Source organism: Orycteropus afer, unplaced genomic scaffold (genome assembly GCF_000298275.1).
Source record: "Orycteropus afer afer isolate SDZICR_OR568_19922 unplaced genomic scaffold, OryAfe1.0 scaffold00304, whole genome shotgun sequence".
Classification (NCBI taxonomy): Eukaryota; Metazoa; Chordata; class Mammalia; order Tubulidentata; family Orycteropodidae; genus Orycteropus; species Orycteropus afer.
In genome coordinates, this window is record NW_006921891.1 from 3,143,717 (window position 1) to 3,168,541 (window position 24,825).

Sequence of the window (24,825 nt, forward strand, 5' to 3'; positions counted from 1 at the left end):
CACAATGCAACATCTCCCCTCGTACTTCCTCCCGATAGTTACCTCTTCCCTGTGTCCCTCCCTCTATGCGCTCCTCCCCCCTGAGCTATCTCCCTGTGCATAAGCTTAACAGCATTCACTTTTAATGAGTGGAAAGTGCTATAACTGAGTAAATAATGTCATAGAAATGAACATTTCTGAGTGGTCTGGATGAATTCAGCCAACTGAATAGCAGCCCTACCTGTGTAGAAAATGCCCTTAGGTGAGATTTCGATTATCCAGGAATTTCAACTATTCAAAAACTATTGGATAATAAGAAAATAAGAGCAGGAAAAGTTTTAATTATTTAAACCCCTCCCCCCAATAAAAAACTAATTCACTGACATTGAATCAATTCTGATTCGTAGTGACCCCCATTGAGTTTCCAAGGCTATAAATCTTTACAGAAGAAGACTGCCTCCTGTTTCCCCTGTGGAGCGGCTGGTGGGTTTGAACCACTGACCTTTTGGTTAGCAGCCAAATGCCTTAGGCACTATATCACAAGAGCTCCCTAGTATGATATTAACATCTTTCATTTTACATGTAGAAAACTCATTCCATTCATTCCATACATTTCTTTATGTATTATACTATGTAACAAATATTATTCTAAGCATCTTATATGCATTGATTAATTAAATCCTCCCCAAACCCTTTGTGGTGGATATGTATTATGCATATTTTACAGAGGAAGAAATAGAATTCTGTACTTGATTCCAAATGGCTTGATTATCCTTCTTTCAAGCTCCCAATGAGATATAAGCAATACATTAGGATGAGGGTTGGCCATAGGTAGGAAGCCAACATATCAATAGCAGCAACCAGGAGGGCCCAGGAGTCTATTGAAAATAGACACCAAGTTACATCATACCCAAGAGCAAAGCACCAATATGTGCCTATACAAATTAACAATAACGAGCCTCTTACCATAACACTCAAATTCTTCTAGAAATTTAGGATAACACAAGATACAGAACCGATAAATGGGGTGTTTATGGATGTTATCCTTTCTTTTCCTTTCTTTTTTTTTTTTTAAAAAAAAGACCTTAGAAAACACTAAAAAAAAAAAGTCTTATACTTAATACATAACATGGCAAGATCATAAAATAAATAATAGAAAAAGTTTTCAGTTTCTTATATAATGGCAATAATCAGTTATGTGATAATATTAAAACAATTCATTCATATTAACATCAGCAATGTAATATACCTGGAATGTCTGTAATAAAAAGACACTCCTAGGAAGAAAGTTGTAAAGCTCCACCAAGAGATAGGAGTCCTGGTGGTGAAATGATTAAGCACTCGGCTGCTGCCTGAAAGGTGGGCAGTTTGAAGCCTCCAGCTGCTCCATGGGAGAAGGATGTGACAATCTGCTTTCATAAAGATTACAGACTTGAAAACTCTACGGGGCAGTTCTACTCTGTCCTACAAGGTTGCTATGAGTTGGAGTTGACTTGACGGCAGTGGGTTATCACTGTACATTAAATAAAAGGACAAGAAGGGTATGTAATTGACAGCACAGTGTGTCCACACCCAGACGGTGGAGAAATCCACAGTGGGAAATCAATTCCATTTCTTCATCAAACAAATTACATGGAAAAAATAAACAGAGAGGGGAAACATGTAGCTCAAGAGACCTAAAAGGCGTATTAGCCTGTCACGGTTTATGAAACTTACACGGATGCCAACAGAAAATCGTAAGAAGCCATTGTTAAACACATTAATGTGTGATACGATATGATTTGTTTGTTTTAAGAGACCTAATCTTTTACAAAGGAGCCCTGGTGGAGCAGTGATTAAGTGCTCAGTTGCTAACTGAAAGGTCAGCAGTTCGAACACACCAGCCTCTCTGCAGAGAAAAGACCTGGCAATCTGTTTCCATAAAGATTACAGCCTTGCGAACCCCATGGGTCAGTTTTACTCTGTCCTATAGAGTCAGTATCAGTTGGAATTAACTTGATGGCCCACAACACACACATGCACACACGCACACACACATGCACACACACACACAATCTTTTACATCAGAATTTCTCAACCTCAGTAGTATTGATGTTTAGGGCCAGATAACTCTTTGCTGTATGCATCGATCCTATAATCTCACTTCTAGAACTTGATCCTGAAAATATTAGAAAAGGAGCCAAAGACGTATGTACAGAGCTGTTCGTAGTAGGGTCATTTATAACACCAAAAATAGTGGGCATGTGTTGAGGGATTTGTATGCCTTTTGGAGGGGAATAGGAAGTAAATTCTGCACAACCATGTCATAGATGATTTTTACAAGCATGAAAATTCTAGTGGCATAATGTTGAATGAAAACACAAGCATTAAAAAAACACATAATATAATCTCAACTATGTAATATATACACACACATACACACTCACATACATACAGGAAAGAAATAACCCAAAATATATGAGTGATTATTTCTGCTACCTCAGGTAATTTTAAAAATATTTTATTTCTTACATTTTTCTAGATTTTCTTCAAAAAGCACTTGATCAGAAAAACAAGAAAGATCTATTTTAGAAATTGAAACAAGAACTAAAAATTCAAATAAAATTCATGCTGAAATCATTATTCTAAACAACAAAGAAATGCTACATTATCTTCCTTCATATGGCGAAAGCATGGGCATATATAATATCCTATGGAAATGTTTCATCAGAAACCTGGAAACAAAGTGCCCCATAGAGTTTCTAAGGCTGTAAATCTTTATGGAAGCAGACTGCCTCATCATTCTCCCATGGAGTGGCTTGTGGGTTTGAACCACTGAACTTTTGCTTCACAGTCGGTTGCTTTAACCACTGTGCTACCAATCTTTATGGAAGCAGACTGCCTCATCATTCTCCCATGGAGTGGCTTGGGGATTCAAACCACCGACCTTTGGGTTAGCAGCCAAGCTGCTTTAACCACTGTGCCACCAGAATTCCTTTTGGAGAAGATACATAAACCAAAAACCCACTGCTATCCAGTTGATTTTGATGCATAATAGTCTGAGATAACATGTAGAATAAGAAGTAAATGCTTCAAATCCTATTGCTGTCCATGTTACGCCACTGCACTGGTATTCTGTTTTGTTTCTGTTTGATTTCCTCGAATTCCAAGTACTAAAACTGGACTGTTGATTTTGTTTGCTTCTTTGCAGGTCTCCAGACAGTGGGGATATTCCGAGTTGGAAGCTCAAAAAAGAGAGTGAGACAAGTAAGTGAACAGTGAAGATTATACTGTATGTGTCATTTGACTTCCCACTGAATTACCTTGTACGGAGTTCAAGCTTATGCAGATCCTCTTCTGAATATGTTTTCTTTACCTTCCTACCTAACTGGGGGAAAACAAAGCAAAACTATTCCCCTCGAGTTGATTCTGAGTCCCAAGGGGTGAAAAGCAACAACTAAGAAACTCAGAAAGGTTGTCATCGACTTAGGACCAAATGCTTAAAAGGAAGGTGTCTGAATGTTTCCATTATGGCCAACCAAACAAAACTAATTTGTAATCATCTTATTGAGCCATAAAGTAGGAGATTCAGAGAATACCTGATCAGCAAGTGATAGTAAATAGAAAATAATTGTAAAGGACCATTATTGCTATAAAAAAAAAACGATATGCAAAATGCCATTAATGTTCTTATCATGCTATGTTTATAGCTTACCTTCTCAGAAATAAATAATTCTTAAGTTTCCCTAGAATTATTGTTCCCCAGTTCATTTCTCCTGTAGGGGTCTGCACCCACTGGTGACCTTGGCTATTGTGTCACATTCTTGCAACAAAAGTTTGATATTAGACCATCAGGAGTAGGATCCTATGATTGGGCAGGTATCTGCATTCATACATGCTTCAGAAAAGGCAAAGCATCCTTTAAGAAAAGAATTCATTTGTTGGCTGACAGAGAATTAAAATGTTATTTTCCCTCTATTGGTTCCAACAGAAGAAAATAAAAAACTCAAACACTCAATAATGAAGCCAAGACAAAATAATTTTTAGTTTGATAGAGCTGAAGAAATGCTGTTTGTTATTATTGAAACTACCTGAAATAAATATCTCCTTGTACCTTTTTTGTCAAGATAAAAGGGACTTTCAAAAGAAGTGTTTTCCATTTGTTCGGTTGGTTGGTTTTTGTTTAACACTCACACAAGAGACTGTTTAAGAACTGTCAACGTTTGACCATAGAACTCGCAGGAAGAAAGATAGAAGAGTGACATTTGTAGGTCTGTCACTTGTACAGAACTAGAGAGTATTTTCACAAACATTATCTCACTGACTCCACCCACCAGCCATAAGAGTAGCTTCTTTCATCTACTTCTTTTCAGGCTTAGAGAGCTTAAGAACCTTGTTTCAAGATCACATCCATTAACCAGTCCATAGAAAACTTCTCCTCTCTCCATTTTTCCTGCATGTGTGTGTGCTCAGAAAAGAAAGATGGTGGGTTTGGGTCATTGCAAGTCAGAGTGGTGCTGATGGCAGTGGTCTTCATTCTGCATACCTGATGCATGCTGAGGGCATGTTATCTGAAGTCAGTCAACCCTTCAAGGCAGTGGTGAGTAGTCTTCTCAGGAGGAGAGGTTGCAAGATCAACAATGATTTATCAGTTATATCCACCAAGCAGAGAATCTTTGCACAGAGAGTGAAGAAGAAATATTTAAGGATAGATGATCCAATCAACATAATTAACGGTCAGTTCAATTTGAAGTACAAAATATACTGTCATTGGCCATTCTATCTTGTTATATTGCTTCTTAACAGCATACACGTGCTCTTCAGAACATTTGTCACTGTATTAAGAACTAGTCATTTGTGGGATTACCTGCTAATCACCTATCTCTCTACCAGCCTGGGAGCTGGAAGAAGGGAGATACTTTACCTTTTCATTTGCCACCATATTTCTAGGGTTCATAAAAGGGCTCATAGGAAGTGTGCAATAAGTCTTTGTAAAATGAATGAATAAATGAGGGACTGAGCTAATGAATTCTTACTAATAGAGTAGGATGATGAACGCATGTAATTCTACAGCAGAGAATACATGAACTTCAACATCCATGAAGTTGAATTGTCAGGGATGAAAGTAGGATGGGGAAGTATTAATCCCTTCTTGCTATTGTAGGTTCCTGCTGCTATAGATGCTAATAGCCCTAGTATAATTATTACAGCAAAGAATCCTTCTGGGAATTGTTAATAAGGCTACTTTGACAAATCTAAGACCACTTTTATTTCATGATTGTCATCTTTCAAGCGTTAGTCATGATGGCTTATCAGGGTTTTGAGTTTCATTGTCTGAAGAAAAAGCTTGTTGCTACCTTGTCAAGTACCTCTGTAGAATTTCAAACTTCCAACATGGCAGGATTGCTGACATGCAGAAAGGCTGTGTGATGAATGACTCCTTCCCACGTTTAGAGTTGGCCTAAGCTCTCCTCCACCCCGTAGCTGTTCCTCTCAACCTTCTGGTTGTCGTTATCGAGCCCTTCTGCTTGCATCAGCAGCAGTCAACCCACAGATAGTTTTACTTAATAATGCATTTAAAAAATTATATACTATATTTATGGCTGGGTTCCACAGACTCTGCAGATCAAGGCGACATGTTGTTTGCTTCTTTTCTTTGGGGTCTGCTCGAATTTAACACCGGATGCTGCATGCCAAAGCACTTCTTTTGCTGGGAACTGAATGTTGAGGTATGGTGTTATGTGACCACCACCCAAACCATTCTTTTCCAGTTACGGGAGGAATTTGACCGTGGGATTGATGTCTCTCTGGAAGAGGAGCACAGCGTCCATGATGTGGCTGCCTTGTTGAAGGAGTTCCTGAGGGACATGCCGGACCCCCTTCTCACCCGGGAGCTGTACACGGCCTTCATCAACACTCTCTGTACGTAAGGCAGCCCTTTGCTGGAAAGTACCCCTGGAATTCCAGCCTGTCCAACTCATTCATCAAAGCCTTGTGCATGTTTGCCCCAATAATTTTTTTGTCTTTATTTATTGGTCTCCAATGAGCGGGCTATTTCAGGAATTTTCTGGAATTTACCCTAGGGAGAATTAGCAAGAAGAAAGTTGCCATAAAAGAAATGAAAATAGCCAAGAAGAATTTGGGATGCTTTCAAATGACCTCTAAGACTGTAGAAAGTGCTATATAAATTGATGCTTTGGAGTACTGGTAAGAGTTCGCATTAAGTCTGTCCCTAAAAATAAGTTTGCATTTCTGGTACAAAAAAAAGAGAGAGTCGCAGAAACCCAGAGAGGGGTGGACAGGGAAGCCCAATGGTATATCCCATGCCAGGACTTTAAATATGGCTGCTCTGGGCTGTAGATACAGATGCCACAGAGGAGAAGCAGAGGTGATGGGGAGGAGGGATAGACTCTGGGAAGCCTCCATTAATACAGGACCACGATAGAGAGAAAGCCCAGAATCTTCACCAATTCTCAGTCATTGTTATTTTTACCAACAATGAACGATTGAAATCCATAAAGTAAGTGATGAGTTATGTCCGGAAAAGGAGGGAGAAGCAAGTAAGGAAAATTAAGTGACCTTTCCAACTTGGATCATCATGATTTCTCTACTTGTTCCATTTCCCCAGGTCTAATCCATCTTTATATCCTTCAGAGAGCTGTACTGCAACCTTGCTAACCCAATGGGAAAGTGGATGAATGAATGGAATACGACTTGAGTGGTATATGCACCCTGACTTACAGTGCCTCTTTTTGCCTTGTTTAGTGTTGGAGCCAGAGGAACAGTTGGGCACCCTACAACTCCTCATCTACCTTCTACCTCCCTGCAACTGCGACACTCTCCACCGGCTCCTGCAGTTCCTCTCCATCGTGGCCAAGCACGCTGATGACAACATCAGCAAAGACGGGCAAGAGGTATGCCCCCCTTCACTGCTGGAGATGCTGTTACTCTTTTCCTTACTTTCAAAGGATGAGCAACAAATATGGTCAAACTGGGATGAAATGACATCCCCTCCCCTGACTTCTTTGACTGTGTAGGAAGAGAACTACTGCTGGGCTTTGTCTGGAGGGACAGCTCCTCAGAGCACATGGGCCGCTCACCTCCTTATAGGTTCTCAAGGATGCTTCCCAATGAGGCTGTCACTGATGCTCTACTCAAGCCCCTGAATTTCCATTTGTGTGAGGAAGACAAGCAAAGAGTTTCAGAGGTACTTGCAATCAGGAGAATGTAGAGTAATGGGTGTGGGGACATTGTTGTCCTTGCAACTCATTTGAAGTCCAAATATGATGTCACCTCTTCATTCTTTCAGTTTATGGAGTTCCCATGTGCCCTAGTAGCTAGAATTCCAGTGTCTCTCTTGAGAGGGGTCCTTTCTCTCCTTCAACCCTCCCCTCAATGTAGGGACTGGCTCTATCCAGTGGGGGATCAAACCTGCTTCCAGAATCAGTTGGAGAGGGACCTAGGAGGTCTGCTAAAGTGATCATTGCCATGGTGTCTCAGTGCAACATGGTGTCACCTGGGGAAGACGATCTGCACAGTCCCATAGACTCTTTAGTGATATGCTGGTGTGACTCCATCTGAGGACTTGGGCTCTAGCTCCCTTTGGCCTGACTAACATGCTCCAAGGCGTTTTTCGATTTCACCCTTATGCTAGCCTAATTTTAAGTGACTTACTACCATGCTACCTATTTCATTGTTACCTTAACAGGAAACCAGCTTTCTTCTTTGAAACCAGGCAATCTTACTTCCCCCTGACCTTGGATTCCCCAGAAACATCAGGCCCTTCAATATGCTAGCATGCTTTATAAATCAACAAGAAGCCAGAGGCTTCCCAAATGTACTTAACCACTGAAATTTTTGTTATAAATCAAATCCTTAATCCTTGTTAAGCAGAACTCAGGTGTATTGTAGGTTCAACTTCATGAGATACTCAAATCTTTTTCCCAAAGAACATTGTTGTTGTTGTTATGTGCCATCAAGTTGGACCCAACTCATAGCAACTCCTCCTTGGGTTTCCGAGGCAGTATCACTACAGAAGTAGAAGAACATAGTCATATGTATTTTTTTTTCCAATTTAATACAGAAAGACAATTCCATATTTCTTATCCTTATCCTCCATGTTGGAGAGAGAATAGAATTCCCCTGAATTTGCCATTTATCACTCGAGTAGTTGTAATTCCTGAGACCTCTCCTGGCTGCAGACTTAATACTATGGGCCTGAAGCATTCCTTCAGCACACCCAGCTCGGTGATGGCTGTAGTGTAATTCTCATAATTGCTAAGTAGTTCTATCTCCTGTCTGGGTGTCAAGGTAGTATGCTGGAACATGAGCTGCTATTTATGTATCTCCTGCCATGTCCCAGCATCATGCTAGTGGCTTTCCATATACCATGTTGTCACTGTTCGTCCTAACAGGTAAGAGAGATCTCGTTGTCCCTATGTATTGCAGATAGAAACTGAAGGCCTAAAGGCTTGAGTGACTTATCCAGTGTCCCGCTGGGAGACTCCACTTCCGCTTGCATATATGTGCATGTTATAGGTCAATGGGTGATGCCATGTGCCCCAGTCACTATAGATTTACATAGCTATTAGAACAACATCCCAGCCAATGGCAGTAAAATGTCTTGGGGAAGGGGCTTTTTTTTTTTTTTTTTTTCCAATTCACACAGTCATCGTATTGGCTTGTGGTGGGGTCAATCCCATGACTAAAAAACTCTCAGCTTTGCCTCCAATCCAAGCCAGCCTAACTAACCAAGAACATACATATAGAATACGATTTAGACCTGTACTGGAGGCCTACCTCTGGTTTTCTTAGCTGGATCCTTCCCTGTGGTAGGGCTGTCCTGTGCATTGTAGGATGTTTAGCAGCATTCTAGGCCTTTTCCCACTAGACTGTAGTCCTCCCTCCCCAGTGTGACAACCAAAAATGTCTCCAGACCTGGCCACATGTCCCCTGGAAACAAAATCACTCCATGTTGAAAGCACTTAGGAGCTCTCTAAATCACTAGCCATGTGTTTTGGCACGAATCCATTGGCCTTCCTAAACCTGGTTTTCTTACTTGCACCTTGGAAATCACAGTTTCTGAGATGTCACTGCATGGTGGTTGAGAAGACTGGTTTATCCTAAGGAATCTGAAAACCTCCTGTTACCAGCAAAGTTGTACAAGACTCCAAGGGGTTGCAAAGGTTTCTAGACAATCTGGACCTAAGCCTTGTATCCAAATGAAGAAGTAATAATCAAACACTGTAGCAAGGGTGAGAATTACATTGCAAAATGTGGTCAAGAAAGTGATTTTCAACTTTTTCTCTTCTCTATTTGTTAGTTTGTGTTCAATACTATCTCTTTGTTGGGTAGTTGCTTTATGGACTGAAACATGGAATACTGCTGAACCAGAGCTTGGAGAAGCTTGAGGCTCACACAGACTCTGCCAACACCTTGCTACATGGTCTTGTCATTATAAAAGGGCAAAAGAGGAGAGACAACAGAGGTTGGCGGGAGTGGGCTTGGTTTTTCATCTGTAAAATGTACATAAAATCAAACCCAAACCAAACCTGTTGCCGTCAAGTCAATTCTGATGCAGGGCAACCCCACATGTAAAGAGTAGAACTGCTCCATAGTGTTCTTTGGCTGTGATCTGTATGGAAACAGATCACCAGGCCTTTCTTCCCTGGCACTGTTGGATTGGTTGGAATCTCCAGCCTTTAGGTTAGTAATCAAATGCATATGATTTGAGCCACTCAGGGACCTAAATGAACCAAATATTTCCTTTCTAATAGGTGTTGGTTAGTTTTCAAATAAAGATGTTTCAGAGGAGGGCATGAGAAAAACTGTTCACTAGTCCATCAGTGCTTTTTTTGGAAAACAAAAATCTAGTGGTCTTTTATTGAGTTGTGGTGTTTTGCTCTGTTTTGTTTGTTTTATTTTATTCTGTTTTGTTTAGTTTGCTATTTGCTTTGCTCCTTAGGGGAAGGAGATATTCCCAACTGTAAGAAAGATTTTATTTCTTCTAGAAAGAATATTACAGGGATAAAATTGAAACAGCCTTGAGGAGTGTCTTTTCAGGAAGTCCAAGAACCCCCTGGCATTGCATGGAAAATGTGAAAATGCACTTTTCTGATGAGAGAATCCATAGCTTTCATTCCTTTCTTAAGTAGCCTATGAGGTGAACAAGAACTTACAGACCCTCAACAGAGAGTATGGTTACTGATCTTTGGGGAGGAAGATGCCACTAGGAAATGGAAGGTTGGCTTTGGGACTTTAGCATAAGAGTGAGGAGAGTGCTTGAGAGCAGAATTCAAGGGGCCTCCAAAAATACTCGGTCTTCATAGATCTATCTGCATTCATTTTGATTTTTCAGTATTTAGCATTCCAATATGATTTAGCTTGATGACTGAGTCTTTTGGTGCCCCCTTAAACTTTGCAACTAAGATGAAGGCCTGTGTCCCTGCCCTGCTTTAAAGCCAGTGTTCCCATTGCCCACGCTGTGACTGGGTCTGCCAAGGAACAGGGTGCGGCCACCTGCTACCCATCTCTGCCACCTCCCAGCTGTCAGCTCTGGGTGTCACTACCCTCCTCCAAAAAAATAAGGACAAGAACAGCAGTGTTGCAGAAGCTTCTAAGGACAAAGAGGTGGAATAGCCTGTGGAAAGCCCCCAGCCTGGTGTGACAATCCCTGTGAGGCTTCTCGTCAATGTGAGCTCTTCCCCTTAGGCTCAGAAATGAGCTCGGAGGCTTAGTCCATGAAGAACAAACTTGTCCTTGAATTTGCTGGCTAATTAAATAATAGCCCATCATCAAGTGCACTTGTACTTCCTAGACATAGCTACGTGTGTGTGTATATTCGTATTTTATATTTCTGTTTTGTCTATTTCTGTATTTGTATATTTATATCACATGTATTCATGTTTATATAGTATTTGTATTTTATATGTTACACATGCGTATATAAGAAAACATGGCAGTTGAGTTGACTTTGACTCATGGTGCCCCCATTGGTATCAGTAGAACCGCACTCTATAGGGTTTTCATGGGCTATAATCTTATGGCAGTAGATTGCCAGGCCTTTCTTCAGCAGTGCCACTGGGTGGATTCAAACCACCAACCTCTCGGTCAGTAGCTGAGCACCACCCAGGACCTCTACATGTGTATACATGTCTGACTCGCAGCAACCCTCTGGGACAGAGTAGAACTGCCCCATTGGCTTTCCAAGGCAGAAATCTTTACCAATGCAGACTGCCTCATCTTTCTCCTGTGGAGCTGCTTGTGGGTTTGAACAGCTGACCTTTCAGTTAGCAGCCAAGTACTTAACCACTGCACCACCAGGCCTTCTTGTATATGCATATTCATATTTATATACATGTATATATACGATTATACACAGGTCAATATGGAGAGCAAGGGTCAAAGTCTGCCTTCCAGTTTAAAAAGAAAAACAAATAAAACATTAACAACGTGCAGCAAGGAATGGCTTGGTCCACAGCTGCAACTGATGTGATTTTACAGACGGATTGCGTTACATTCCCAAAATAGCAACAGGAGAAGGACAGAGAGGAAACAGCTCGATCATCCTTCTGCTAAACACAGTTTCACAAGAAAACAAAATCTTTTATTTGTTAATGTTAAAAAAGGAGAGAGGGAGAACCCTAATCCTATTTTGGGGGTAGGGAAGGATCCCCAATGCCTCTTAGTTCTAAGGGGAAGAATTTGAAAGTTGTACATATTTGATTTTATCCTTAGTCATGAATTTCCAGCAAAAGTAATGAAAAACTGTTGTGTTTCTTCCATGAAATAAAAAATAAGCCATCATACAGAAAGGGTGCACTGCTTAAAACTCCCGGTGTTCAGCATGGGACACAATTTCATTTAGCTACCAACTGCCTTCTGAAAATCATGGAACCCAAGGTCCATGCTGGGGTTCCAGGGAGAAGACTGCCAACTCTGGGCTCCTCGGGTCACGGCACGACTCGGGAGGCCTGTTCTTGACTGTCACTTGGAACTCTTGAATTCTGTGCTGTGCACCTATCAAACCAAAACCAAACCCACTGCTATTGAGTCAATTCGAACTCATAGCACCACTAGAGGACAGAATAGATCTGCCCCATGGGGTTTCCAAGGCTGTAAATCTTTATGGAAGTAGACTGCCTCATCTTCCTTCCTTGGAGCAGCTGGTGGGTTCGAATCACCTAGTGTTTGGTTAGCAGCCGAATGCTTTAACCACTGCACCTCCAGGTTTCCTTTGTGCATGTTTTTCAAATCCATGCAGATTGGCCCAGGCAAAGTCTGCCCAGCAAGCAGCCACTTCCATACTTATGTGCCTGGGATTTTAACTAATGTTGACAATGAAATAAGAATGCACCTCGACCAATGGTTCTCATGGGAGAAAGGTGGCAGTTTGCTTCTGTAAAGATGACAGCCTTGGAAACTCTGTAGAACATTTCTACTCTATCCTACAAGGTCACTGTGAGTCAGGATTGACTCAATGGCAACAGGTTTGGTTTTCTGTTTTTTTTTTTTTTTTTCTACAGGGCATTTTGTCCCCCAGGGGACACTTGGCAATGTCTGGAGACATTCTTGCTTGTCAGAACTGGAGTTGGAGAGGGATACTCCTGGTATCTAGTGGGTAGAGGGCAGGGATGCTGCTAACCATCCTACAACACATTGGACAGCTCCCACCCCCCACCACCACTGAGCAGGATCTGTCCCCAAGAAACCCTGGCTTAGAAAAATGTATCCAAATAATCTCTCCCATCTTAAAACTGAATAGATAAATGGATGGATGGATGGATAGATATAGATAGATAAAGTAAGTAGGTAAAAAGAATCCCAAACTTTTGAAACCCTCGTATTCCTTGTTATGACAATTCCACATGTAGAGATTGCTCCTACAATAGTGCTCAGCCATGTTCACAAAATGTCTTTGTGAGGATATTCTTTGTGCCATTGTTTATGATGACAGAATATTGAAAGTAATGTAAATGCCCATCAGTTGGTTGTGGTTCAGCAAATCATATTGTAATCTACACAATGCTAGGGACCAACAAGGGTGACACTAGAGGGTTTGTTGAAGTAGAAAGAGGACTGCAACATATTATTAAGAAACAATAAGCAGGTTACAGATAATATATAAACTATGATCCCAGTTTTCAAAAAGAGAATAATAATATAGATTTAAAAAGCAAACAAACTCACTGTCGTCAAGTCACTCTGACTCATAGCAATCCCTCCTTGGGTTTCCGAGGCGGTATCACTATGGAAGTATATTGCCCAGTCTTCCTTCCGAAGAGTGGCTGGTGGGTTTGAACCGCCAGCCTTCTGGTCAGCAGTCAAACACCTAAGGCACTATGCCACCAGAGCTCGCCTGACATGTGTGTGTGTGTGTGTGTGTGTATACACACACACACACACATAGAGAAGAATATGAACAGCTGGTTCTTGGGAGTGGTGGGATCATGGGCACTTTGATTTCTTTACGCTTACCTGTACTTGCTAATTTTTAATATATTGAATGTAAGTAATATTTTTATACTTCAGGTCAAACAATATTCCCTTTTTCTCTCTGTACTACCTCTTAGCTCCTGCCGTCTTTCTTCCTCCTTCCCCGTCAAGCTTTTTGGAAAAAATATGTCCATTCACTGTTTGCACTTCTGCACCTGTTTCTACTTTGCCTCTGGAATGGCTCTTAGTTAGAAGCATCAGATAATGCAATCTTTATGATGGGAACAGTGTGGTCCTTGCTGGAAAACATAAAATGGAAAGGAAAAAATGTTCCATTGCTGAATGGATCCATCTTGCATTTTGTAAAGCCAGAATACCCACAGGCTTGTGTTCTCCCCTCCCATAGGTCACTGGGAACAAAATGACATCTCTGAACTTGGCCACCATATTTGGACCCAACCTGCTGCACAAGCAGAAGTCATCAGACAAAGAGTTCTCGGTCCAGAGCTCGGCTCGTGCTGAGGACAGCACTGCCATCATCGCTGTGGTGCAGAAAATGATAGAAAATTACGAAGCCCTGTTCATGGTAGGTGGCCCTTCTTAGGGGTGACACCGTGGTGAATTACCTTTCTGTTGCTTTGTGGCTGCATAGTGAAACTCGAGTGCAATCTCCATCTGGTCTGCGATGCTGGTCATTTGATTCTTCAGTTTCATGGGAAGCTAGGCAATTTCAGTGGGAATCGAAACTTCCAGAACATATGATTTCACTGTATGTTGTGGGACTCTGTGACTTCACTTTTTAAACAAGCATATCCAAAATGATAAATTTCACTTTATTGTCCCCTAAACAATGAGCACTCTTTGGAATCATTTAATTATTCATGTAACAGTGTCCATGCTGAAAAGGGTGTGGAAACTCTTTCTTTTGGGATTCTAAGTGTGGCCCTCATGTATTCTTGTAACCATCTTGTGGTGGCAAGTTCTCCGAGAACAATCTTGACATCTTACCTCCTGCATGAAACTTTGCTTGTCCTTCACCTATCCTTCCCGTGTCATTTATGGGAAATGTCACTTCTCTCTACCTTGAACCCCATTACTTTTTTTCACAGTGTTTATCTTACTCAACTTTGTGTTACGGTCATTGATGACTAATTCCTTTAGTAGATTATAAACTCGTTTAAAACAAGAGCTGTGCCCTTGTTATCTCCTCTCTGTATCCTCTGTACACTTTTGGAAGGCCCTCCATCTGGCAGTCATTCAATAAATATTTTTTGATTTGTATTGAATTACCAGTTCCTGTTTTCCTTCATAAAACTGCATCGCTTGCTCCAACTTCCCTTGAATCATTAGAACAAATGCCAACTCTCTTCTCTATCTGTTCACCACTCAGATTGCATGTTGAAATTTATGGAAAGTTCCCCAGATTCCTTCTCCCATTTCTCTTGTCAGTTTGCAAACCTTCATCATCAATCCTACCTGCTCCACTCCAGGGCCACTCGAGCCCTGTGTGACATCAGAGTCCGCTACTTTCCCATTTTCCATCCCCTCAGTGTTCTTTCTGTATTTATCAAGCACCTTGCACTAAATTTATTCACATGCAATTAGCTTTTTGTAAACTTGAGGGCCACTGGTTCAGAATCCTTGCTCTCTGTGTCTGACTTATGTGATCATGAACAAGTAATTCCACATTCAGTATTATCAATTTCAGCTGTGAAATGGGGGAAATAAAAAGATGGTGCTTGCCAGAGTCTGTATTTAGTGTATTAATTAGGCAATGAGAGCCATCCCAAATCTCAGTGTTTCAACATAAGGCACACAGATATCTCACTGGTGCAATGTTTCATCAGATGTTTGGTGGACAGCCTTCCAGGTAGGGATTTAGGGACCCTGGCTCCTTACACCTTGAGGCTCTGCCATCTCCTAGGATTTTATGGGCCAAACCTAGAAGGAGTATCCCTCACATCTGGTCAAATCCCATTGTCCAGAGCTCACTGAGAATCCACAGCTAATGGCAAGGGAGGCTGGGAAATGTGTTCTGGCTGGGTGCCAGGGGGAAGAGAAAATCGATTTACCACAGTGACAAGTTCATTGAGGTAGAGGGACCATGTTTCACTCTTCTTTGTGTCTCTGAAGCACTCTCTCTGTGTTGCACACAATATGCTCTCAAAAATGGTGCATGGCATCATTGACGCTATATAAATTTCACACTTCAGCCAAAATCTTCATAATTAATTACATATTGGGATGAATCAACTATCTGAACTTTTCAACATTTTCCTCAAGTTTTAAGTCACGTATCCTCTTGCCAAGTAGTCTTGGCATTATTTCCTGCTCTCTGGCTTTTTGTTCCAACAAAATAAAATAAATATGTCTCTTCAATGCTCATTCTGTTCTCTAAGTTCTGTAGTCTGAGCAAAGGTCTCCTGCGTATCTGTCCTTTCGCAAACCAGCAGACATTCCTTTTCCTCTCAGATACTGACAGAGCACTTCCTGGTCTTCTGGAAAGGACAGCTGCCGCCATTTTGACTGTGGCATTCCTTTTCTTCCCATTCCCCACCTCCTGGGGCCCTAAGGATAGCAGTTGTTGCTGTGAGCTGTTGTCAGGTCAGCTCCAACTCCGGGTGACCCCATGTACAATGGAGCAAAACTCTGCCCAGCTCGGCCCCATCCTCATGATTGGTTGTGAATTGTACCATTGTGATTCGTAGGGTTTTCAATGGCTGATGTTTGGAAGTAGACCACCAAGACATTCTTCCTAGTGTGTCTCAATCTGGAAGCTCTGTTGAGTTAACATTCATGTCTCCTCTGACAGGCTGGCAAATAACAAGCAGCAGTATGCCGACTTTTCCAACGTTTTCCAAATCTGATGTTGGTTTGCTGTTCTCTGTTGGGATTGATGTTGAGAGCTCCTGTTTGTGTCCCCCATTTGTGGTCTTCACTTTTCAACTCAGCCTTTCCTGGCCACCTTCTCTAAAATCGCAAGCCTCATCCACCCCCACTCTCTCTATCCCCTCCCCTACTGTGTTTCTTCATTATCCTTCATCACTAAGGTAGGGCTTCCCACTAGGGACTCCCCACTAGGGTCCTGCTAATGCCTCCCCACTGGAATGCAAAGTCTGGGATGAATTTGTATCTGCTTCCATCTGTTTTCTTGACTACATTGAGCCTGTGTCCGGCACACGGTGGGAGCACAGTAAATAGTATTTGAATTCATGAATGACTCCATGGCAGTTCTATTTTATATGATTTCTGTGTTACCAATTCTTACTCCTTAACCCACTACTCTCAAGTGGATTCGAACTCATGGAGATCCTATAGGACAGAGTAGAACTGCTCCATAGAGTTTCCAAGGCTGTCATGTTTATGGAAGGGGACTGCCTGCCCCATCTTTCTCCCATACAGTGGCTGGTGAGTTTGAGCTGCAGTCCATCATTTCACCACTTGCAGCACCAGGACTCCTTCTTACTCCTTGAACATTTGAAAAGGGTTGGACGTGGAGGGATTCAGAGTAACTTTTTCAGAGTAGGTTGGTCTTTAACAGGAGCATGCTTACTCTCCTTGTGCTGATTATAGGAATTGTAAATTGAGAAAAAGGACAGTAACGTGGATGGAGAGATGAGTCAAAGATTCCAAGCCTGGAGCAGTAGAAAGAACACTGGCTCTGGAACCAGAACACTTTGTCATAATCCTCTTTCCGCTAGCACTTGCTGCTTAGATTTCAAAGGACTGGGTTAGAATGAGTGATGTCCACGAGCACTTCTAGGTTAGAAACTGCATGATTCTCTGCCCTAGTACTCTTTTATTCCAGAAACAGAACTTTTAGCTTCTCTTGGCATATTTGGCATTTCAAAATCAACTTAGTTCTACCAAGGCTGATGGTTGGTTGGCAAAAGTTTGCCTGTGTGGACGGACGAACATTTCATCATGTATATAGTTAGTGTGGGTTTTGATTTTTTGTTGTTTCTTTCTTTCTTTTTTCTTTAAAGAAGCTTCCAGAATTATGACAATATTTTCAAACAAGGAAGAATGAAACTAGAAAGGATCTGTTGGTTAAAAGTAGTTAGTAATTGCAAAACTTTACGGTCCTTTGAGGGATTCGTGAGCTTCGAAGCATCACTGTGCTAGAAAAGCTGATTGTGAACTTGTCCTTGAAGGCAGAATGTCCCCTGGAAGCAGTGACTGGACAGAAGAATCGATTAAGAGAATGTAGTAACCCATGGAATTTGGTTCTCACTATTTTAATGTCCGTTTTCTGATACTGAGAAAGCCTCTCCCAAGTGCCAATACCTGAGTTAGTGGGAAAAGGCCTGGCTTTGGGTCATAATCCAGAAGAGACGTCTGGATTCAGGGGCTGACACCGGTTTGAGAGTCTGGCTAGGATATAGTTGTTTGTGTTGATTGGTTGTTTTTCAGATACTGGTTTGACAGTGCTAGAGCTGGGAATATGTCCTGATGACAGCCATCATGACCCTCTGCCACAGAACCCAAGCACGAAGTGATCAGAGTGGTTTGGAGCTCTGGTAGCACAGTGCCTAAGGCATCTGACTGCTAACTAGAAGGTTGGTGGTTCAAATCCCCCAGCCACTCCACAGAAGCAAGAGTGGGCAATCTACTTCCATAAAGATGTACCATGTCAGAAACCCAATGGAGGTCACTATGAGTTGGAATCAACTTGAAGGCTGTGGGTTTGGTGTTTTTTGAACTCATTATAGAATCTACTTATTTAGTATGCTTATTGAAACCTGACAGGATGCAAACATGATTAGGGCAGGGATTTTTGTTTGTTTTATTCACTGAAATATCTGACGAGGCTAGAACAGGCCTCGTTAGGTGGTGGGGATTCAGTAATTATCTGTTGAATAAATTTTGCAACCATTTATTACTGGGAAAAAATGTGGGTTTTGTTTCTGTTCGGCTGGTTGATTGACTTTGGTCCAGTGCCTTAAATTTCCTTACTTTTAAATCATGCTCCTCCAATTCTGCTATCAACAAGCAATTATAAGCTGCACAATGTAAAGTGACAGTTTGCAGAAACATGAGAAATAAAACGTCAGAAGCAAGCAAATACACACACGGTCTCTGTTATCTCAAGCAGAAAGCATTCACCTACTCAATCATTGACATAACTAATTGTTCTGGAAGTTGTTCATTCTGTACCTGCTATTGGTACTCCCAGAAAAATACTCATCATTGCTTTTGGAGTTAATATGAGCTTCAAAGCAGGAGAAAACCATCAAGTCAAGCTAAGGGCCAGCATGAGGTGATTCCTACTAGGGCTTCTTTTTTGGGAGGGTAGGGAGGAGGAGAAGGCACAGCCTTGAGGGCTGATGACAAGTCTGGACTGCAGTGGCAGGCGAGAGACGTGGGAAAACCAGTGTGTTCTTGTTGGGTTGTCAGCCTGAGATGGGGACCAGCACAGTGCACGTGGGAAATTCAACTGAGAACAACTGGGAGCAAGGGTCAGAGGCCTGGATGAGGATTCCAAGCTAGGAAGCCAAGCTTTACTTGGTGTTGTCTTCATTCTCTGATGCAAATCCCATTTTCTTAAAATCTCTTTTGCATGCCAAGTCAGTGGAGACAAGCACGATCCAGGCCATCAAACAGGAAAGCAGCCCTAACAGTGTATCCAGATGATTATGTATGATGTCTGTTTCATTTTTTCTATAGTAAAAGTAACTACTTCCTGGCACGCATTGGCCACTTGAGAAATGTTTGTCCAATTTAATGCTTCTGGACCCTCCAAACGCACCTGGGCTCCCCAACCCACCACAAAAGAGCCTCACAGAAAGTTCTCGGCTGGGTCTGCCCAGGTTGTAGCTTCTATGATTGCTTTCCATGCATTTGTTCACTAAAAAATGTCATCATGACTTCCAGTGATATTTACTTATGTGCCAGAGCTTGGGCCAGTTATTTGGAACATCATTGGCTTATTTCATATGGATTAAGCCAAATTTAATGCCTTAGGCACTACGCCACCAGAGCTCCCATTATATATTTGGTTTGCTCTGTCAGTGTATTGGACTGTGGGGCCTTGTGTGTTGCTGTGATGCTGGAAGCTATGTCACCAGTATTTCAAATGCCAATAGGGTCACCTGTGGTGGACAGGTTTCAGCAGAGCCTCCAAACTAAGACAGACTGGAAAGAAATGCCTGGTGCTACTTGCAAAAATTAGCAAAATGAAAACTCTATGGATCACCACAGAACTTTGTCATATATAGAGGTAGATGATGAGGCCCCTAGATTGGAAGGCACTCAAAATATAGAGGGGTCACAACAGTGGACTCAAATGTACCCACGATCATGAAGATGGTGCAGGACCACGCAGTGGTTCCTTCTGTAGTACACAAGGTCTCAGGAATCTGAGCCGACTTGATGGCAACCACAACAAGCCCAGTTCCTTGGCCTGATCATGCAGCTGCCAATGAGTTGCTTCTCCAGCCTGATGCCACCCCATGCAGAAGAAGAGGCTCTTCGATGTGGCATCTCGTATGTGGGGTCCATTTAGGGGGAAAGAAAGAGAACATTTATTTTAGCCAGTCTGAAAATGAAGAGTGAAGGAGACCTTTAACAGCAGTCCCTCTGGACTAATCATAGTCCCAGCCTGCTTGATGCCTGAGCCAGCAGGTGGTTGCAGGAGGCAGGACATGTCCTTGATGAGGCCAGTTCACATTGTCCCTGTGTGCCATGAAAGAATGCAGACCCTATTGTTGTCATGCACAGGAGGCAGGGAGCAGAAGCATACCCTGCCTGGGCTGTTCCCACCTTCTTTGAGCCGTTGCCATGGAACAGAGTCCACTCACATTTCTGTGTCGTCCATATATGCATCATTCCTTGTGTAGGTCCATGAGGCCAAAGTTCTTCTCCCCAGTTGCCAAAGATACTTCCTGGCACGTATTGGCCACTTGAGAAATGTTTGTCCAATTTAATGCTTCTGGACCCTCCAAACGCACCTGGGCTCCCCAACCCACCACAAAAGAGCCTCACAGAAGGTTCTCGGCTGGGTCTGCCCATGTTGTAGCTTCTATGATTGCTTTCCACGCATTTGTTCACTAAAAAATGTCACCATGACTTCCAGTGATATTTACTGACTTTGGGGAGTGTTAAGAGTTTTAAATGCCAAAGCAGGATACTTGGGCAAGTGAGAAGTGGCAGATTGGTGCCTAAACCCAGTGGCTAGGGCAGAAAGGCTGGGTCCTGGGAAGTGCTCTTCTAGAAGTCCTTAATGGCTTGCTATGGTGACTTAGTAAAAGGAGACAGCTCACACCATTTTCCCTCTCCGTGGTTTATGGAATAACTACAGCACAGCAGTTATACCCCAGGCAATCATTCAAGGGTTCTGTTTTAATTTGGAAGGGTGGATTTTAATTGTGACAGTTTTATTCCTTCATATGTGCACTGTTTACATTTTATTCTCCGAAGCGGGAAAGGCCAAAGTTCTTTTGATTTTTGGAATAGCATTATGCTTTGAAGGAACACAGTAAAATCTGAGGAGTCAAGGCTCCAGATAAACACATCCATAAATGGTGCCCTTAGAAAATATCTAAAATTACTAAATAACTGACTAAAACCCAGTAGAGATTTCGATGTGAAACAATAAACTTCAAGTGAAGATGGTCTTTTGCCTGGATTTTGCTTCCTTATGCATGCAGAATTTGTTGATTAAAAAAAAAAACCTTCATATTTTTCACTACTGTGCCCCTTAATTTCCATTTTGTTATATGAAAAATTCAGAAGGAAAAAAAAAAAAAAACAAACCTTTAACATCTGGGCTGTACTTTTTAGGGTTTTTGTATTGATGTATTTTTAGGGTTTTTGTATTGATTGGAGGAGCACTGGTGGTGCCCTGGTTAAGTGGTTGTCTGCTAATCGAAAGGTCAGCAGTTCAAACCTATCAGGCACTCCACCAGAGGAAGATGTGGCAGTCTGCCTCCATAAAGATTACAGCCTTGGGAACCCTATGAGACAGTTCTACTCTGCGCTGTAAGGTTGCTATGAGTCAGATTCAAGTCAACAGCAATGGAGTTGTGCTTGACAGGAACAGTTTATAAGAACTTGTTAGAAAGATTCTGATGATCATCAGTTGGGAGATGAAATTTATTTTCAAATTCTAGAAATGAAGAGCAAGAGTTTGCTACAACTTGACATTGTCAGAGCTTTGAAGCAGTTTGAACTGCTTTAGTCCCAGTCAATGCAGAAAAATTAGAACAGACCTGAATTTTAAAAATGGGTTGAAGTGGAAAGAGAACCAGAGTCGGAAAAATTTCAGGTCAAAGCCCTGGAGTAGGAGACTTGGAAGAGGCATAGCTAGCCCTTTCAGGAGCCTGATGCCAGAGATTTGATTGTTGACAGGACTGTGAAGAGCAACACACATTCAAAGTGGCATGATTGACTGCCATCTCTGAGTCAGGCACCACTGTTTCTGACTCTGCTCATCAAGAGAATTGGTTGCTATGCAGCATGCATGCTACCCTTGTTTCTAAGAGAGAAAGTAAGTTTCTAGCCAGGTATTGACCCATAATTTTTCCCATTTCAGTTATCGTTCCAGTTCATGCACATTTTACAAATTTGGGTCCTTCCAGTTTCCCTTAGTTGGACATGACTGAACTGGGAAGAACTGGTTCAGAACTGAAGCCCCAGACATTGATAACACTCAGAGGTAGAGAGAGAGAGATCTGGACTAAGGTATTATGTCCCGTGTACATCATGACCAATACTCCTGTGTCATTTTTTATTCCTACTTTTAGCCATTCCACCAACATTTATTAAGTGTCCATTGAGTTGAAAGTACCACCCTGATCTATGTTCTCAAGAGCATAAAATTGAGTGATTAAGTGATTAAGAGTCATGGATGTGTGCAGAGAAACTTCTGGAGATAAAAGAGCAAGAAGATAATGTAAGAAGAGGAAGAAGGGTCATCAGCTAGGATGTATTGGGCTGTAAGGAAGAGACTAATCAACTATTCACCCATCAGAGTCTATTACCTCACATAAGACGAAGCTTGGAGGGTAGAGTTGTAACACCTTAGGGACACTTTCACTCTCTCTGCTCTGCCATCTTCAGCTGTAAGATGACCGCAGAAGTTAATGGCATCTCTTGCAACCATCATGACATACAGTGAGAGAGACGTTTCCTCTTATGCATCTCTTTTCAATATGGAGAAAAACTAGAAAGGGCAAATCTGTAACCTTTTCCAGAAGTTTCTACCTGAACCCCCTCATGGTACCTTGGCCAGGATTGACATCCATGGCCTTGCCTTCACTGTGAGGGAAACTAGCTGACAGAGAACTACAACATTAGGAGTCTGTATCTGTTCCAGGTGGACAAGACAGATAATTTCTTCCCTCAGGAAACTTAGCTTGCAATGATGTGACCAGCAAGAAAACACAAGGTCTAGGGGAAGAGAAGGAACCAGAAGGGGGAGGCTACATGTGGCCTGGCTTCAAAACCATTGCAGTTGAGTGGCCGAGAGGTCACAGGCTGTAACTCTGAAAATTCAGAGGAAGACTGGGAGCAGAGACATACCAAGAGTAAACCACTTAACTTAGTTACCTACCAGAAGTGTTGAGCAAAAGAGGAGAGAGTGAAGCTTCTCCCCCATACAGGATGAGAGACAGTGAGGGATGACTGTTAGTCAAGAAAAAGCATCCAAGAACAAACGTTGGCCATCTCCATGTTATCTGCTCTTATATTTTCTTTGGGTTTTAAATGTAACAATCATATTAGCGATTTCTAACAAACCTTTTTATTACTAACCCTCTTTGCAATTGGTGAAGTACTTTCAAATCCATTAGTCCTTTTGATCTCCGTTGTTGTTAGTTGCCAAGGAGTTGGCTCCGACTCATGGCAAACCCAGTGAAACGGAACCCTGCCCAGTTCTGCTCTGCTCCATCCCCACGATCTGTTACGAATCAGACTATTGTGATCCATAGGGTTTTCATTGGCTGATTTTCAGCATTAGATCATGATGCCTTTCTTCTGAGTCTATCTTAGTCTGGCGGCCATGTTGGAAGCTGCTGAGCATCATGGCAACACCCGGTTCTTCCCCATGAGAGGTGTTCTACCACTCAATTGCCAAAGCCGCTTTGATCCCCATTGTTGTTAGTCACTGTCAAGTGGATTCTGACTCATGCCGACCCCATGTGTGCAGGGAAGAACTGCTCCATAGGGCTTTGATGGCTGCTGTCTTTCAGACGGAGATCACCAGGCCTGTCTTCCAAGGTGCTTCTGGGTAAGGTTGCACCACCAAACTTTCAGTTCGTAGTCAAGTCCTTCACCCATCGTGCCACCCACTCACCCTTTGATCCCTGTAATATCCCCATAGAAGAAATGAGACAAGTAGGATATGTCTGGATTTTCAGCTGCAGGAACTGAATCCTAAAGAAGACCGCTGATGTGGCCAAGTTTACATTAATTATAAGCAGCAGAGCCAAAACTAGACCTTGGGGCTGCCAACTCTTGTTCTTTCAATAGCATCCTGCTTCCTAATTTTGGCCATATGTGAATGATCAGCCTGGATAGTTCTTTCTTACTTACTTACTATAAATTATTGTTTCCTATCAGTTTATTCATTGGACTTTCGTTTCTCTGTTAAGTATCTAAGTTAATAGAAAATGAATGCTCATCCAGTTGAACTGAGTGGGTAGTTTGACCCTTTATTAAATGATTGGAAGGAGAATTTGCAAATATAGATGAAGAGAAGAGGCACGATTAGGACAACCGAACAGACAGCAGTACTGGATGCTGTTGGGTGAGCTTTATAAGTCAGTTCCAGGCATCATTTCTAACTCCTTGCCTTCATTTTCCCACTGGCCCCAAATTCTGGAACTATCACTTTATTTTAAAAAAATAGAAAAAAATAATAACTCAGCATAGTTACATCATTACAAATTTTGAAGCTGCATTTTGTAACAAGACGGGGTATACATGGATTGATTGGATCAATTCATTACATACACTGTAGCCAGTCTTGCATAATACATAGGAGCATCATATTAGCTACCCTTCCCAACATCCATGGATGCCCATTTTTTAACTGTATATTTTTATTTATTTGTAAATAGGGTCTCCAAGTCAAAATGATTTCATGGGTCTTTTAAGAAGAAATTATACATAGGTTTATAGCTTCAATTTTTCTATTTTCATTTGTGAAGAAGCAAGAGTCATGTATGCTCCATAAAATTAAAACATAAACAAAGAATATCTTGATGTCAAGTTATTTTTGATTCATGGAGACCTAAGTGTGTTACAGAGGAGAGCTGCTCCATAGGTTTTTCTTGACTGCAGTCTTTACGGAAGCAGGTCACCAGGGCTTTCTTCTGTGGAGCTGCTGCGTGGGTTAGAATGCCCACTTTCAGGTTAACAGTCAGTCACAAACCACGTGCAGCACCCAGGGACCTTAAACTGCTTACTGTAGAGTCGATTCCAATTCATAGC

At 41.9% G+C, this 24,825-nt stretch overlaps 1 protein-coding gene across 1 annotated transcript in view; it reads left to right on the forward strand.

Moving 5' to 3' along the window:
* ARHGAP6 (Rho GTPase activating protein 6) overlaps nucleotides 1–24,825 on the forward strand; it is a 656,445-nt gene that overhangs the window by 607,510 nt on the left and 24,110 nt on the right. The window contains exons 6-9 of the mRNA XM_007951639.1: nucleotides 3,170–3,225; nucleotides 5,730–5,880; nucleotides 6,724–6,872; nucleotides 13,799–13,978. Coding sequence (XP_007949830.1) covers nucleotides 3,170–3,225; nucleotides 5,730–5,880; nucleotides 6,724–6,872; nucleotides 13,799–13,978 — 536 coding nt within the window. The remainder of the gene's footprint in view (nucleotides 1–3,169; nucleotides 3,226–5,729; nucleotides 5,881–6,723; nucleotides 6,873–13,798; nucleotides 13,979–24,825) is intronic.